This window comes from Balaenoptera acutorostrata, chromosome 7, assembly GCF_949987535.1.
Source record: "Balaenoptera acutorostrata chromosome 7, mBalAcu1.1, whole genome shotgun sequence".
NCBI classification, from domain to species: domain Eukaryota; kingdom Metazoa; phylum Chordata; class Mammalia; order Artiodactyla; family Balaenopteridae; genus Balaenoptera; species Balaenoptera acutorostrata.
Genome location: NC_080070.1, coordinates 82,220,783 through 82,234,262, shown reverse-complemented (window position 1 = coordinate 82,234,262; position 13,480 = coordinate 82,220,783). Strand labels below are relative to the sequence as shown.

Sequence of the window (13,480 nt, the reverse complement as noted above, 5' to 3'; positions counted from 1 at the left end):
GGGCGGGGGTAAGAGGATAGTGTCTATAGTTCCCAACCCATGACAAACTAGGACCAGCTCTTCTCACCACCAGAACAGGACAGAAAAAGGCGAGGGAAGAGAGACACCAGCAGGAAAAGACGCCCTGCCTCACAGGGATGAGAGTAGTAGAAGCAGAGGCTTATAATAGAGTTACATGTGCTTTATTAGAAAAATAAATGGAAATACATAGTTGAATCCTTTCTTGAGGAACACCATTTCTCTGCATTATAGGCGAAAGTCTGAGTATTTTCAGAATGTGCTCTCTCAAACTGGAATGGAAGTACAGTGCCAGCCCAGCAGAAAATCTTGGATCACAAGAAAAATATCATAAGCAGAACAAAGAAATCATAGAAATAAAACAAGAATCAAGGAGGAAATACTTTCTCACCCCTCAAAATGAGGAGAGATCAGTAAGTAGTATAAACACTGGGACAGCACCACAAGTTAAGCATATACATCGAATTCACAATTTCCTGGATATACATGGACATGTACGCGCAAACACAGGGTGGCTTTTGCTTCAACGAATCCCTTCCGCCAGTCCTCTAAAGTCTTCTAGGTAAAATAGTAGGAACTACGGCGACAGGGATTAACTCCACTGACCTTCATTCACTCCCCTGATGCCAGGTCAGCTAATAGACTTTATTTACCTAGAGACCAGAGGGCATTAAGGCCTTAGACCAGCTAAAAACTTCACTGTGATTAACACAGTCAAGTGGAGCCAAGAACATGAGTCGACTGCTTTTGTCACATCAAATTTTTTTCTCCTCTGAAACACGATCTTCCAGATTCAAAGAAATGACCACAGAAAAAAACAATCTGAACAATGACAGATCATCTAAATCCCACTGATCATACTTAAAATAAGACTTCCCCTAAACCATTTGAAAACTTAAAACCACTTATATTTTCAAACTATTTAAATTCCACACACATCCTAGATAATTCTCTACTTGATTCAAGAAATCTCCTTTCCAAATTACCACTTCTGAAATATAATTTACCAACACACAGAAAATCAAAGATTTTCTTGAAGGTTTACTGTTCCTCTGCCCAAGGACTCTCATTTCACACCTCGAAACACTGACAGAATTCTAATAATCGTTATGGCCCAAATGTGTACATATACATATGTACACACACACACACACACAAGTTATAGCCCTTTTTTCAGTGTGCACAAAATGCATTTTAAATGCAGACATTACGGTTTTGTTTTTAGCGGTGCAGTTTGTTTTCTAACTATTTAAACTAACTGCATGGTGTTGATACCATGGGCTCCTCATTAAAGGGTACAATTTTTTAAATCTATGAAATTAATACAACTGTCCTAGGAAAACCGAAATTTCCCTCTTCATAATAACACAACAGAAAACAACTCTTCTAAGTATATGGAAGACACTTAAGGTTGTTTTGCTTTTACAATGAATCCTGAGTACTGTAAGTAATAATTACAGTTGTTACCACTCATGAAGTGCTGAGAGAAACCAAATTTTATCTACTTTTCAAACGGGTTGTGGTTAACATTATTCATCACAGTTAGAGAGGATAAGAATCAGCTTAACTCTATAGGGACAACACTTTCATATGGTGTTAAACACGTCAAAGCAACCGAATATCTTTCAAAAGTAAAAAATAAAAATATTTTATAACTTATTATTTTAAAAAAAATTAACTCAAAAACACCACCAAGAATCTCAAAGCTTCTTTTGTATAATTGCTAAAAATCTGTTCCATTTTTTTCCCATCCCAGTGAATTACAAAATCAAGGAGAGGAGAATAAAATAATCCTTAAGTATTTTTGATTTGGATAAAAACAATGAACAATGATCTAAATTCAATCCCAAAATGTTTACTAAAACATCACTGTTACTTACCTAAGACAGCAGCATCATTCACCCTCTCAGTCTCTCAATATCCAAATATTCTAATAGCCCTAACACAGGACTAATGCTTATAGATTCATTCTTCTATAACTGTATTAGATAGAAAATTGCCATGTGCTTTTCAGTCACTTACACTGTATAAAAAGTGTTTTGGTCACCCCATTAAAAAAAAACCCTTCACATTAGTCACTGAAATCCATATAACTTCTTTTTCTTTCCACAGTTCCTAATAAAGTGCTCTATTATATTTATGCCAGATAACAGTTCAAAGAGAATTATAGAAAGTCTAGACATTATATATTTGAACCAATATTTTCTAGCAGACAATATTATTTACTCAAAGCTCTTAACTTTTGTAAGATAACAGATCTCATGTTGTTTATAGATTTGCAATCAATCAAGCTTCTTTTTTTAAGGTATGAAAGAGACTGGAAGGATGAGAGATACTGGGAATAGTAAATTACAACACTTATTTGGTGTTTTTAGGTGAAAATCAAATAGTGCTCCAAAGCTATAGGTTGTTAATTCATATAAAGGATGGGATAATTGTTATTTTAAGTTGTCAGCTTATTTCATCATCTTACTTCTGGTACTTTAAGCCAGAAAAGTCTAAATTATGTTAACTTTTAATAAGAAAGTAAGCCTGTAATAAGTAATTGAAACTTTTTCAAAGATACCAGTATCAATTTTTCTTCATTAAACATGTATTTTTTGCTCAGAAACTCGGCCACCAAAATATTTCAGAATAAACACGATATACTCACATTCATATGTGATACAAATACTGCTTACCTCAGTCAAGTGTGGTGTAGGGTTAAATCCACACAGATTACACACTTGTTTCTTGCATTCAGTGCAAGTATTGAAGTTAGGAGGATCCTTAGAACCTATGTTGAGTTTAGTTTTGCAGAGAGGACAGGCTGATTCTGGTTTGGGGGTTTCCTCCAGTTTGGGGGGAAGAACAGCCTTTTGAGGCTCGGCTGTTGAAGGTTTGCTGTCCTTAGTAGGCAGAGGCTTCTTTTCTGTTTCTGTTCTTTTTACTGTTGAAACTTGTCCAGCTTTGGGCTCTAATTTTTCAGCTACTAGAGCTTTGGTTTCCTTTTTCACAGGTATAACCTTTGCAGGTGCAGGTGGTGCTGTGGGTTTGGGTGGCCCCTGAGAAGTAGGTGGCTGCGAAGGAGGGACTTGTTTTGTCGAGGCCACTGGCCCACCCTGTGAATGAGACCCAGGCTGGCCTGCTGTGGAGATTAGATTTGATGCCTGGCTGAAAATGGATGCTCCAAACCCAAAGAGTTTCCCAGTCACTGTTTCTTGAGGAGTTGTGGGCTGTGATTTAGGGACATCAGAAATACTTCCCAGATTCAGACTAAAACGTCTCGACTGCTCCTGAGGTTTCGGGGGCTGTGGAGATGGGGGGGCAGTTTGGCCAGTGGAAGGTCGTGGACCTTGGGGTATTGCTCCCCCTTTTGGCACAGGCTTGGCATCTGGCTTAGGACTCATTCTGGTTTGTGCTTTCTTGGGTTCGTCCCTCTGCTGAGTTGAATCAACTTGTTTTTGACCTTTGCTCTCTGAACTAGGCCCAGGATGTGAAATAAGTTTTGAATCTGATGCAGGTCGAGGTATGACTTTAGAATCGAATGGGGTGACTTTTTCTCCTGTTGGTGGAAAACTCTGTGAGGGTTTGGCAGAGTCTGGTTTTACAGAAGGAGTTGCTTTCTCTTGATCCTGTGATGGTACCTTGGAGCTTGGAACATCCGGTTTTGCTGCTGTTGACGATGAAGACACAATGTCTGTGGCTGGCTTTCCTGTCTTGGGCTGCTTTGGTTTATCATCAGCCACGGAGACCTTGGCCTGTTCGGATGGGACAGAAGGCTCTTTGGGAGGGGCTGGCTTGGAGGAGGAGGACTCTGCCACGGGAGGCTGCTGAGCTGTGACTGGGAGGGAGCCGTGAAGGGTTGGCTGTTTCACTAGTGGTGGGGGCTTTTTAGACTCAGGTGCCTTTGAGACCTCCTGTTTGGGCGTAGTATCTTTCTGTGGAGAAATGTGCTGTGACTGTGGGGTTGGCTTGCTCACTGCTGATGGAGGGACAGGGGTGGTCTTCGCTTTGGGCTGGGCTGATGATGGAACTGGAGCCAGGTCACCTCCTAGAGCTCTCTGCATCTGACAGTTTAAACAGAGCCACTCTTTTATCTAGAAATAGTATAAATAATATAAAACAACAGTCAGTGAGATAATAACAACGTAGAAACAAAAACATTTTTAAAACTGCATGGTACCTTTTGAAATTATGTCTCTTATTATGCAAAACATAAAATACACATCAAATAATTTTACTTAATTTATATTAAAATATTAAAATGGTAGGTACATTAAAATATAACTAATGAACCTCAGAGCCTTACACGCTGAAAATAAAATAAAAATCAGCACAGAATTGTATTTTTCTTCTAATGTTAGTTTTGTTATTCTTTGCCTTTGTAAAACAAAATACTCAGCTTGATTACTCCTAGAAATAGAAAACCATGTATGATAAAAGAAAATGAATTATAACATATTAGATTCCAGAATCAGTTATGTTAGATATTTTCTCTATTGATGGCTCATAAACGATTTTTAGTTATATAACCCAGAGTATGCTTGTCAAATTATTAACACATTGTTAATTTCTTAAATTAGCAAGTGCGTCACTTCCCCCTCCAAGGTGACATAATCAAATGTGAGAAAACAAAAAACTTATATTAGCCACTGTAGGTTAGAAAGAGAACATTCTCTGTTAAGAAAATAAATGAAAAATAATGGTACACCCTCAAATTATCATAGATAGCATGATCTAACAGAGAAAACATTGCTTCCATTTCCTTTTCATTACTGGAAAGAGCAATATAAGTAAGCAATATACTTATATGACTGGTGAGATATGTATATATGTGAGATACACATCGTATATGTATCATGTACAGGCGTAAATGCATCTGTTCTTTTCATATCACCTTCATTGTTAAAAGGAGATGTTGAACAACCCAATCCAAAAATGGGCAGAAGATCTAAATAGACATTTCTCCAAAGAAGATATACAGATGGCCTACAGACACATGAAAGAATGCTCAACATCATTAATCATTAGAGAAATGCAAATCAAAACTACAATGAGATATCATCTCACACCGGTCAGAATGGCCATCATCAAAAAATCTAGAAACAATAAATGCTGGAGAGGGTGTGGAGGAAAGGGAACACTCTTGCACTGTTGGTGGGAATGTAAATTGATACAGCCACTATGGAGAACAGTATGGAGGTTCCTTAAAAAACTACAAATAGAACTACCATATGACCCAGCAATCCCACTACTGGGCATATACCCTGAGAAAACCATAGGTCAAAAAGAGTCATGTACCAAAATGTTCATTGCAGCTCTATTTACAATAGCCAGGACATGGAAGCAACCTAAATGTCCATCGACAGATGAATGGATAAAGAAGACGTGGCACATATATACAATGGAATATTACTCAGCCATAAAGAGAAATGAAATGGAGGTATTTGTAATGAGGTGGATGGAGTTAGAGTCTGTCATACAGAGTGAAGTAAGTCAGAAAGAGAAAAACAAATACAGTATGCTAACACATATATACGGAATCTAAGGGAAAAAAAAAAAAAGGCCATGAAGAACCTAGTGGCAAGACAGGAATAAAGACACAGACCTACTAGAGAATGGACTTGAGGATATGGGGAGGGGGTGGGGTGAGATGTGACAGGGTAAGAGAGTGTCATGGACATATATACACTACCAAATGTAAAATAGATAACTAGTGGGAAGCAGCCGCACAGCACAGGGAGATCAGCTCGGTGCTTTGTGACCACCTAGAGGGGTGGGATGGGGAGGGTGGGAGGGAGGGAGATGCAAGAGGGGAGAGAAATGGGAACATATTGTATATGTATAACTGATTCACTTTGTTATAAAGCAGAAGCTAACACACTATTGTAAGGCAATTAAACTTCAATAAAGATGTTAAAAAAAAAAAAAAAAGAGCAAACCACCCTTTAAAAAAAAAAAAAAAAAGGAGATGTTAAATTTGGTACTGCCATACTTTAGAAGATAATTTAAAAGTACCTATATTTAAAATTTACCTTTTTTTATTCCAAAATAATGTATGCTCATTATACAAAACTTTAAATATTACGAAAGTAATTTTGAAGGGCAAATTCATGATCTAATCTTTAACTTCCAAAGTAACCAATGTTATCAGTTTAGCACTGAAGTTCTTTGTTCAGAAATCTACACAGTGAAAAACTAAATATATGGAGCATAAGTACGAGAAAAGTTTTCTACAGTACAAAATTGTAAAGTATTAGGCTGGCAAACAACATACTCTCTATTTGAAACAATTCCCTTTTGAAAAGAAACCAAACTAGTCATTTCTAAACTTTTAAAAACTTCTTTTTTCACTTGACATTTTACGCTGTTAAACTTTAACGAAAAAAAACTCTACTGTATCTTTTTCTTAATCATTAAAATGGCTTAAAAAAAAAAGACACTGAAATTATTTAAACTCAGATACCAGTATAACAGGGCTTATTTTGCAATCTCATGGAAAGCAAACTTTTGTTTTTAGAAGGTTGAAGGAAGATTTTAAACTCTAACTGACAAGTTATATTTGTTTAAAAATCTGAATCAAAAAGCAAAATGAAAACATTTGTTACATATGGGTGGGAGGTACTTGGGTGTTCATTACATTTGTTTTCAACATGAGTACTGAGTACTTATGTATTTGCCATATTGTCTTTACCTTTCTCTATGTTTGAGGCATTTCACAAATAAGTAACTTTTTAAACATAAAGATATTTGAATCCCAAAACATAATCAAGCAACTGTTACCTATGTTAAGTAACACGACTAAAGGTGAGCTTGAATGTAAGGAAATTCACTCCATTTTGTCCCCTTCCTGATGGAAGGAAATTTCTCCATCAACGTGCCCCTACGCATTCAACCATCTCCCCTACTGCCAATGTCAATTCTGCTATTCTACTATTTATTTTTTTCTCATTTGTTTTCTTCCACAGTCTTAAATGATACCATGTGACCTCATAATCACGCAGTCACATGATGCCATGTGACCTCATAATCACAGGTGCCTCAGACACCTGTTGCCTGTTCCATTTGGTATCCATATCTATAACACAGCTGGTTCTCCTAGTTCTGCATGATTGGGTCTTCATTTCACTATAGCTATGAATGTGGATCTTAGAAGACTTTAGTCCTTATCCCTTTTTCCCTATGCCAAAGATGAAAGCCAGGCAAGATGAAAGAAAATATAATTAAAAGCATAATTCTTTACTTATATTTTATCAATGATTTTTTTCTATAAATTATTATATGAGAGCTCTATCCACATTAACCACATTAAACTACAAACTTCTAGGGCTAGTGTCTGTCATTGTATTCATTGCTCTTATTCTAACAAGTGGCAGAGCCAAAGAAGACGCAAAATGTATTCATCTGTTTCTTTCTTTATTCAAATATTTATTGAGCAACTTCTACTTAGCACATACCACTGAACAAAAGAGACAAAAATCTCTGTCCTCATGGAGACTATATTATACAAGAATCAGATAAGAAACAGGTTAAAGCATAATGTAATTTCAAGATAATCACAGATATAAGTATCTGATGGTGATACTGTGATGAGTCCCTTTATCCTTTCTTCCTGCAAGTTCTCCCTCAAACCCGCCCCCCCCCCAATTTCTTTGGATGCATTTGGTCTTATCAGCAAAATTTTAAGTCTCTTTGCCATGTGAACATTGGAGCTTCATGCATAGCTGGCCAGTAGGCTTTTACTCCATCTTTGGACCACTGCAAAATTAGAACACTACCACGGCATATCTAATGTATGATTTACTTCAATAGTGGGTCACACATACTATACTGTCCTCAATCCAAAAGTCAAATGTTTCCTTGTAGTTTATAAATGTATGTGACTATGTCTCCCAATAAGCAGACAAGGGAGAGTTAGGAAAAGAGGGGTGGAAAACACAGGTCACTGCTTCTTCATAGGGATACAATTCTACTTTTCTCTTAATACACCCTTTTTTCAAACAGACTCCACTGACCCATCTTTTGTCCTTCTCATGACCCCATTTTCTTCACTTTGATAAGCAACACATAAAAGACATCTGATCCCTCAATGTTCCTCCTCACTGTGAGAATACAGGTTAAAATCATTGTCTATAGCTTTCACAATATGAAAAGCTTTTTATCCTCTTAGGATTTTTCAGAAAGAGCCTCTTTTTTAATTCTGGCCAAATCTGTTGAAAACAGAAATGAGTTTTATCTCATAACTTAATCTACTACTGAACACAGCAGCGTTTCCAAGTCCCTGATTGAGCTGAGAACAAAAACAAAAAATCTTTCCTATACATTAAGAAAATGAAAAAGTCCATAGCCCGCCCTGACATTAATATCATGAACCACCATCTACTTTTTCACAATGCACTGAGGGAGAGTTAAGGAGTAGTAATAGCACCTTTGCCCTCTCACTCATCTGAGTTAAAAATCCCATTATATCTTTACTGCATTTTCAGTTATTTCTCAAGTGTGTCTGCATTGCTTGTGAAAGGTAATTCCCCATTCATTCGTTCACATTTCCAAAGCCACTGTCCCTCATTTGGCCCTTGTCATTTCTCAAATACTTCATACCTCCACCAAATATAACCTGTTTAAAACAAACCACCACAGAAGGGGTTGACTCTACTTCTCTTCAAACCTCAATGCCTCTCCAATAACTGTGAAATAAAGTTAATTTTTGCAAGAAATTCAAAATATATAATTTTGTTACTGTTCTCATGTTAGCACTTACATAATTCTGCTACCTCCAGGGCTGTATTTCCCAAAAGACTGTAAGCAACAAACGATAAAGACTTCCTGGTATAGTCTGACCCTTTAATCATTATAGATGTTCACGAATATTTTTTGAGCTAGTTTGAATTAAATAAACTAATTTAAAATGTTTATGCTCTTCAAGCTACAACATTTCTGTGTGTACTCTGTTAATCCCCACTGTTTACCTAGCCTAAATGACAGGCTTCTACCTTCATTTTCTGGTTGCACGCCATTCTCCCTATACTATACTTTTGCCCATGGATCATATATCCTCATTTTGATTCGAACTGAAGGAACACCCCATACTTACCCCACCTGCTAACCATACATATTTTCACTGCTTATATTACTGAGACAATTACTGTCTTGCTTAACTTCTAAAATTAAATGTTTATCTCTAACTATGAGCAGAGATGAACCTGAATTTACTACCATCATTGCCTCAGACACCTGCTGCCCGTTCCATTTGGTATCCATATCTATAACACAGCTGGTTCTCCTAGTTCTGCATGATTGGGTCTTCATTTCACTATAGCTATGAATGTGGATCTTAGAAGACTTTAGTTCTTATCCCTTCTTCCCTATGCCAAAGAAGTCAGACAATAGCCAAGGCCAAGCCTAATTCAGAAGAAGCCTTTCACCAATATTTCATAAACAACTTCCCAGGTCCCCTGACACAAGTAGCACTCGTTCCTCTAATCATCCACATCCATTTGATAAACAATGGGAGAAATTCAAGAAACAATACCAGGGGAGCCTACAACTGTATCAGTATTTCCAAAGCCACGGTTCCTGATCTGGCCCTCGATGAGTGCTTTTTTCCTTTCTTCCCGCAAGTTCCCCCTCAACTCCCCCCCTCCCAACTTCTTCGGGTGCTTTTGGTTTTATCAGTAAAATTTTAAGTCTCTTTGCAGTGTTAACACTGGAGCTTATCTTCAATATACAAGCAGTAAAATGAAAGAATCTGTGTTAGATAAGTATGTCATGCCTTAACTATTCATAAATTCTAGATTTTATATAACAAATAAGGAAAAATAGTCATCTTTTCCTTCCCCACCTATAGCCTTACTTACAGCAAATGAATAAATGGAATTCAACATCTAGAGACACAACTGTTTAATGAGCTACTCTAATCCAATTAGCTCTATAGAAAGAAGCAAAAAAAAAAAAAGGCATAAAATTGTTCATTGTCTTCTGACAATATGCTACATAAATGGGGGTAAGAGAGTAGTCAGCCAGGATTTCTGCTCATTCTGAGGTCACTGTGTATTCTAATGTGGACCTGCTTATAATTACTAACACAGCTCCCTGTGCAATCCAACTCCCCCGGCTCCCTTTTATGTTATGTATCAGAGCCGAGTCATGTGAAATATAGTAATACAACTTCACTGGCTAAGGCTTTTGCTGGATAATTATAAATGTCTTACTAAATGTTTCAAGGGGTACCACTTGAAAGTTTAATTGTGAATTCCACACAGAGTTTCAATTATTGGTGCCACTCTCAAAAAAGTACTGAAAACTTAGATTCTGATTTTTAAGAGTATGTCTTTAATAATAATTCAAGATAATTAACTCAATACATCTAACAAATAAGATGAGTTGGCAAACGTTGGGGTTCCAGAATTAAAGTATATTCCTGCTTGGAACTATTCTTAATCTATTCACTTCAAAAGATAATGGAAGCTTCTCAAAACAAAAGTGTCCAGAAGACATAATGACTAACATCCACCCTTCAATGTGCTCCAAACTGGACATTTTAAACGCAAAATCTACATAAGATTTATAATGGAATCTCTGCTCAACAACATAGCATAGTAGGAGGAATAATGGAACATCTAAAGAACAAACACAATACTAGGAATTTATATTTGCTGGTGTTCATGCCATTCACATTAGCTACTGAATACATTTTCTTCAATCATACATTCACCCTGCCCTTGTACTAAAATCTGTTGGGTTCTTACTTCTTGATGCATCACAACTAAACTTTTCTGCAAACCACGATATCTAAATGTACCATTTACTTCATCAAGGCAGTGTTCTCATTCTGTCTTACCTGAGTCATGATTCGAAATCCAATTTGTACTCCTCTTCCATTTACCTAAATGCTTCCTATGCTTTACACGATGACCCCTCTCCTTTACCACCTACTATTCCATTCTCCATTAAGGTCTGCCCCTTCTCAACTATTCCTACTATCGTTTGAACCACAGCATTTAGACTCAAATAGATATTGCTTTATATTTTTTTTCCAATTATTTCCTCTCTTTTCCTATTTCACAATGCACTGAGGGAGAGTTAAGGAGTAGTAATAGCACCTTTGCCCTCTCACTCATCCGAGTTAAAAATCCCATTATATCTTTAAAAGATATAATGGACTCTTAAAAAGAGCAACCACTTCTTATGATTACTCTTACCTCTGTATTAGATACCAAGTAAATTTTAGATATTATTTAATGATGAATTATTCTAAACTTGTTTCCTACTTCTCATCAAATTATCTCTAAGTTATCTATGTATTATTCTTATTCATATTATTTTGAATGCCATAGAGAATATAATTAATATATATCAGATAATAACATATAATATTATAAAGAGAAACCCAAGCTGAAGTTTGATAACAGATTACGCTTTCTGCTATTCAAGGAATGCCCAACCCACATGACCTCCTCCACAAAGGCAGCTACTAGCTGACAGCAGTTTGGCTGCAGATGGCTCACTGCAGTTGACATCTTTATGCATATTAATGCACAATTTATTTTGGATAAAAACTAGACACTAGCATTCCTCAGAACTGTGATGACATGCTCAGCGACTTGATGAAACAGTTTTATGTAAGACAATCCATCCAGAATTTGAATGGATACCTTCTGAAACTGTGGGGATTACAATTTCTGCGGCATAATTCAGAAACCATTAACAAACCTTGTGAAATGTAACCTAAATTTGCACTTTTTTCTTCATAAAGTATAGTAATGTGCACCAAAGGCTAGAAATATCATTTGTAAATCTTCACAAAATAGGGTCAAATGATTAAAGCATATCTGAATATGCATCAGTACAGTCCAACACAAAAAAATTGCCACTTTAATCAATTTACAAAATAATTACAGTACAAAGACATGAAAGTATATTTGTATTTTACTACAGCAACAGAAGATCCCAAACCAGTAAACTGAACTTACATATATATTAACACATCTGACTGCCTCTCACATGGTGAATTCAAACTTTTATATCTCAAATGATTAACACGCCTTGAGCTATCACACAATTTTATAGCCTGCGATCCAATAGTTTCAATTAGGCAATGTTTGTGCAATTATTTAAACAACTTATTGATTGTCCTATTATTTCACTTAAAAGTGAAAAAAATTACATTAGTGAAAAGACTCAAAGGGCTCATAAACTTTGTGAACTCATTATATATGCTGAAATTTAAATATCTTTAATTTGATCAGATAGTAATTGCAATTAAGACAATCACTTGTATGTTAACTTGGAAAGGAAAGAAAGTGCTTTTAAAAATACATATATGAGGGACTTCCCTGGTGGTCCATTGGTTAAGACTGTGTGCTCCCACTACACGGAGCTTGTGTAAAAATACAGTTTCATAAGGGATTTTAGCCTCTTTCAGCTTTCAGTGAATGGGAGCCCCCTATAATTTATTCAAATCTTAAATAGTTTTATGTATGTGCATTTTCAAGAATGTATTTAAGGAAAATCTGACTTTAAAATTACACTTAATCAGCTTTACATTATTTTCACTTTTTCACAAATCCTAGCCACATTTTTCATTACCATTGATTTCCTTCTGACCATTTTTTTAAATCCTTCCTCTTTCAAGTTAAAAAACACACAGATCTACATATTAAAAATTTTCCCAACAAATACAATTATAGTTACATGTTCACATGATGAAGCCTGCCACCGACTTCTTTGAATTCTTTTACCTAAGTAGAAATCTGATCCGAAGATATGTTTGATGAATTCTACTGAAGTTTGATTTTCCTGAATAAATGTTAGAAATGTCATATTTGTTTTGCCAACTGAGTTAAAAATCTTTATTTTTGATTAGATAGAAGAAAATAATAGAAAGGTAGTTTATTGTTTTATATTCAGGTAAGAATGTACCTCATCTATATGGTGTTTATTACTTTCTATTTTACAAACAAGATTCCATCTGCGTTTGCTGAATTATTGACTCTCCCTCTAAACTCTGAGTTCTATTCTTAACATTGAGCAAAGTTATCAACTTCATTATCTCTATTTTCAAAATCTAACAGAGTGGCTGGCTCATAGTAGGAGCTCATGGCTTTCTAAAGAACAAAAAAGAGCTCAGCAATATAAATAAGGCTTTGGTTTGAGCAAGAGTAAGTAGAAAGGTATAAAGTCAGTGCTCTTAGACCTCAATTTCTTTTTTTTTGTTTTGTTTTGTTTTGTTTTGTTTTTGTTTTTGTTTTTGTTTTTAATCAATTTATTTATTTATGGCTGTGTTGGGTCTTCATTTCTGTGCGAGGGCTTTCTCTAGTTGCGGCAAGTGGGGGCCACGCTTCATCGCAGTGCGTGGGCCTCTCACTATCGCGGCCTCTCTTGTTACGGAGCACAGGCTCCAGACGCGCAGGCTCAGTAATTGTGGCTCACGGGCCCAGTTGCTCCGCGGCATGTGGGATCTTCCCAGGCCAGGGCTCGA

The 13,480-nt window shown here is 36.3% G+C and overlaps 1 protein-coding gene across 1 annotated transcript in view; it reads right to left on the bottom strand.

The window, feature by feature from the left end:
• PCLO (piccolo presynaptic cytomatrix protein) overlaps window positions 1-13,480 on the bottom strand; it is a 382,545-nt gene that overhangs the window by 351,791 nt on the left and 17,274 nt on the right. Inside the window, exon 3 of the mRNA XM_057550295.1 lies at window positions 2,700-4,097. Within this exon, the coding sequence (XP_057406278.1) occupies window positions 2,700-4,097 (1,398 nt within the window). The remainder of the gene's footprint in view (window positions 1-2,699; window positions 4,098-13,480) is intronic.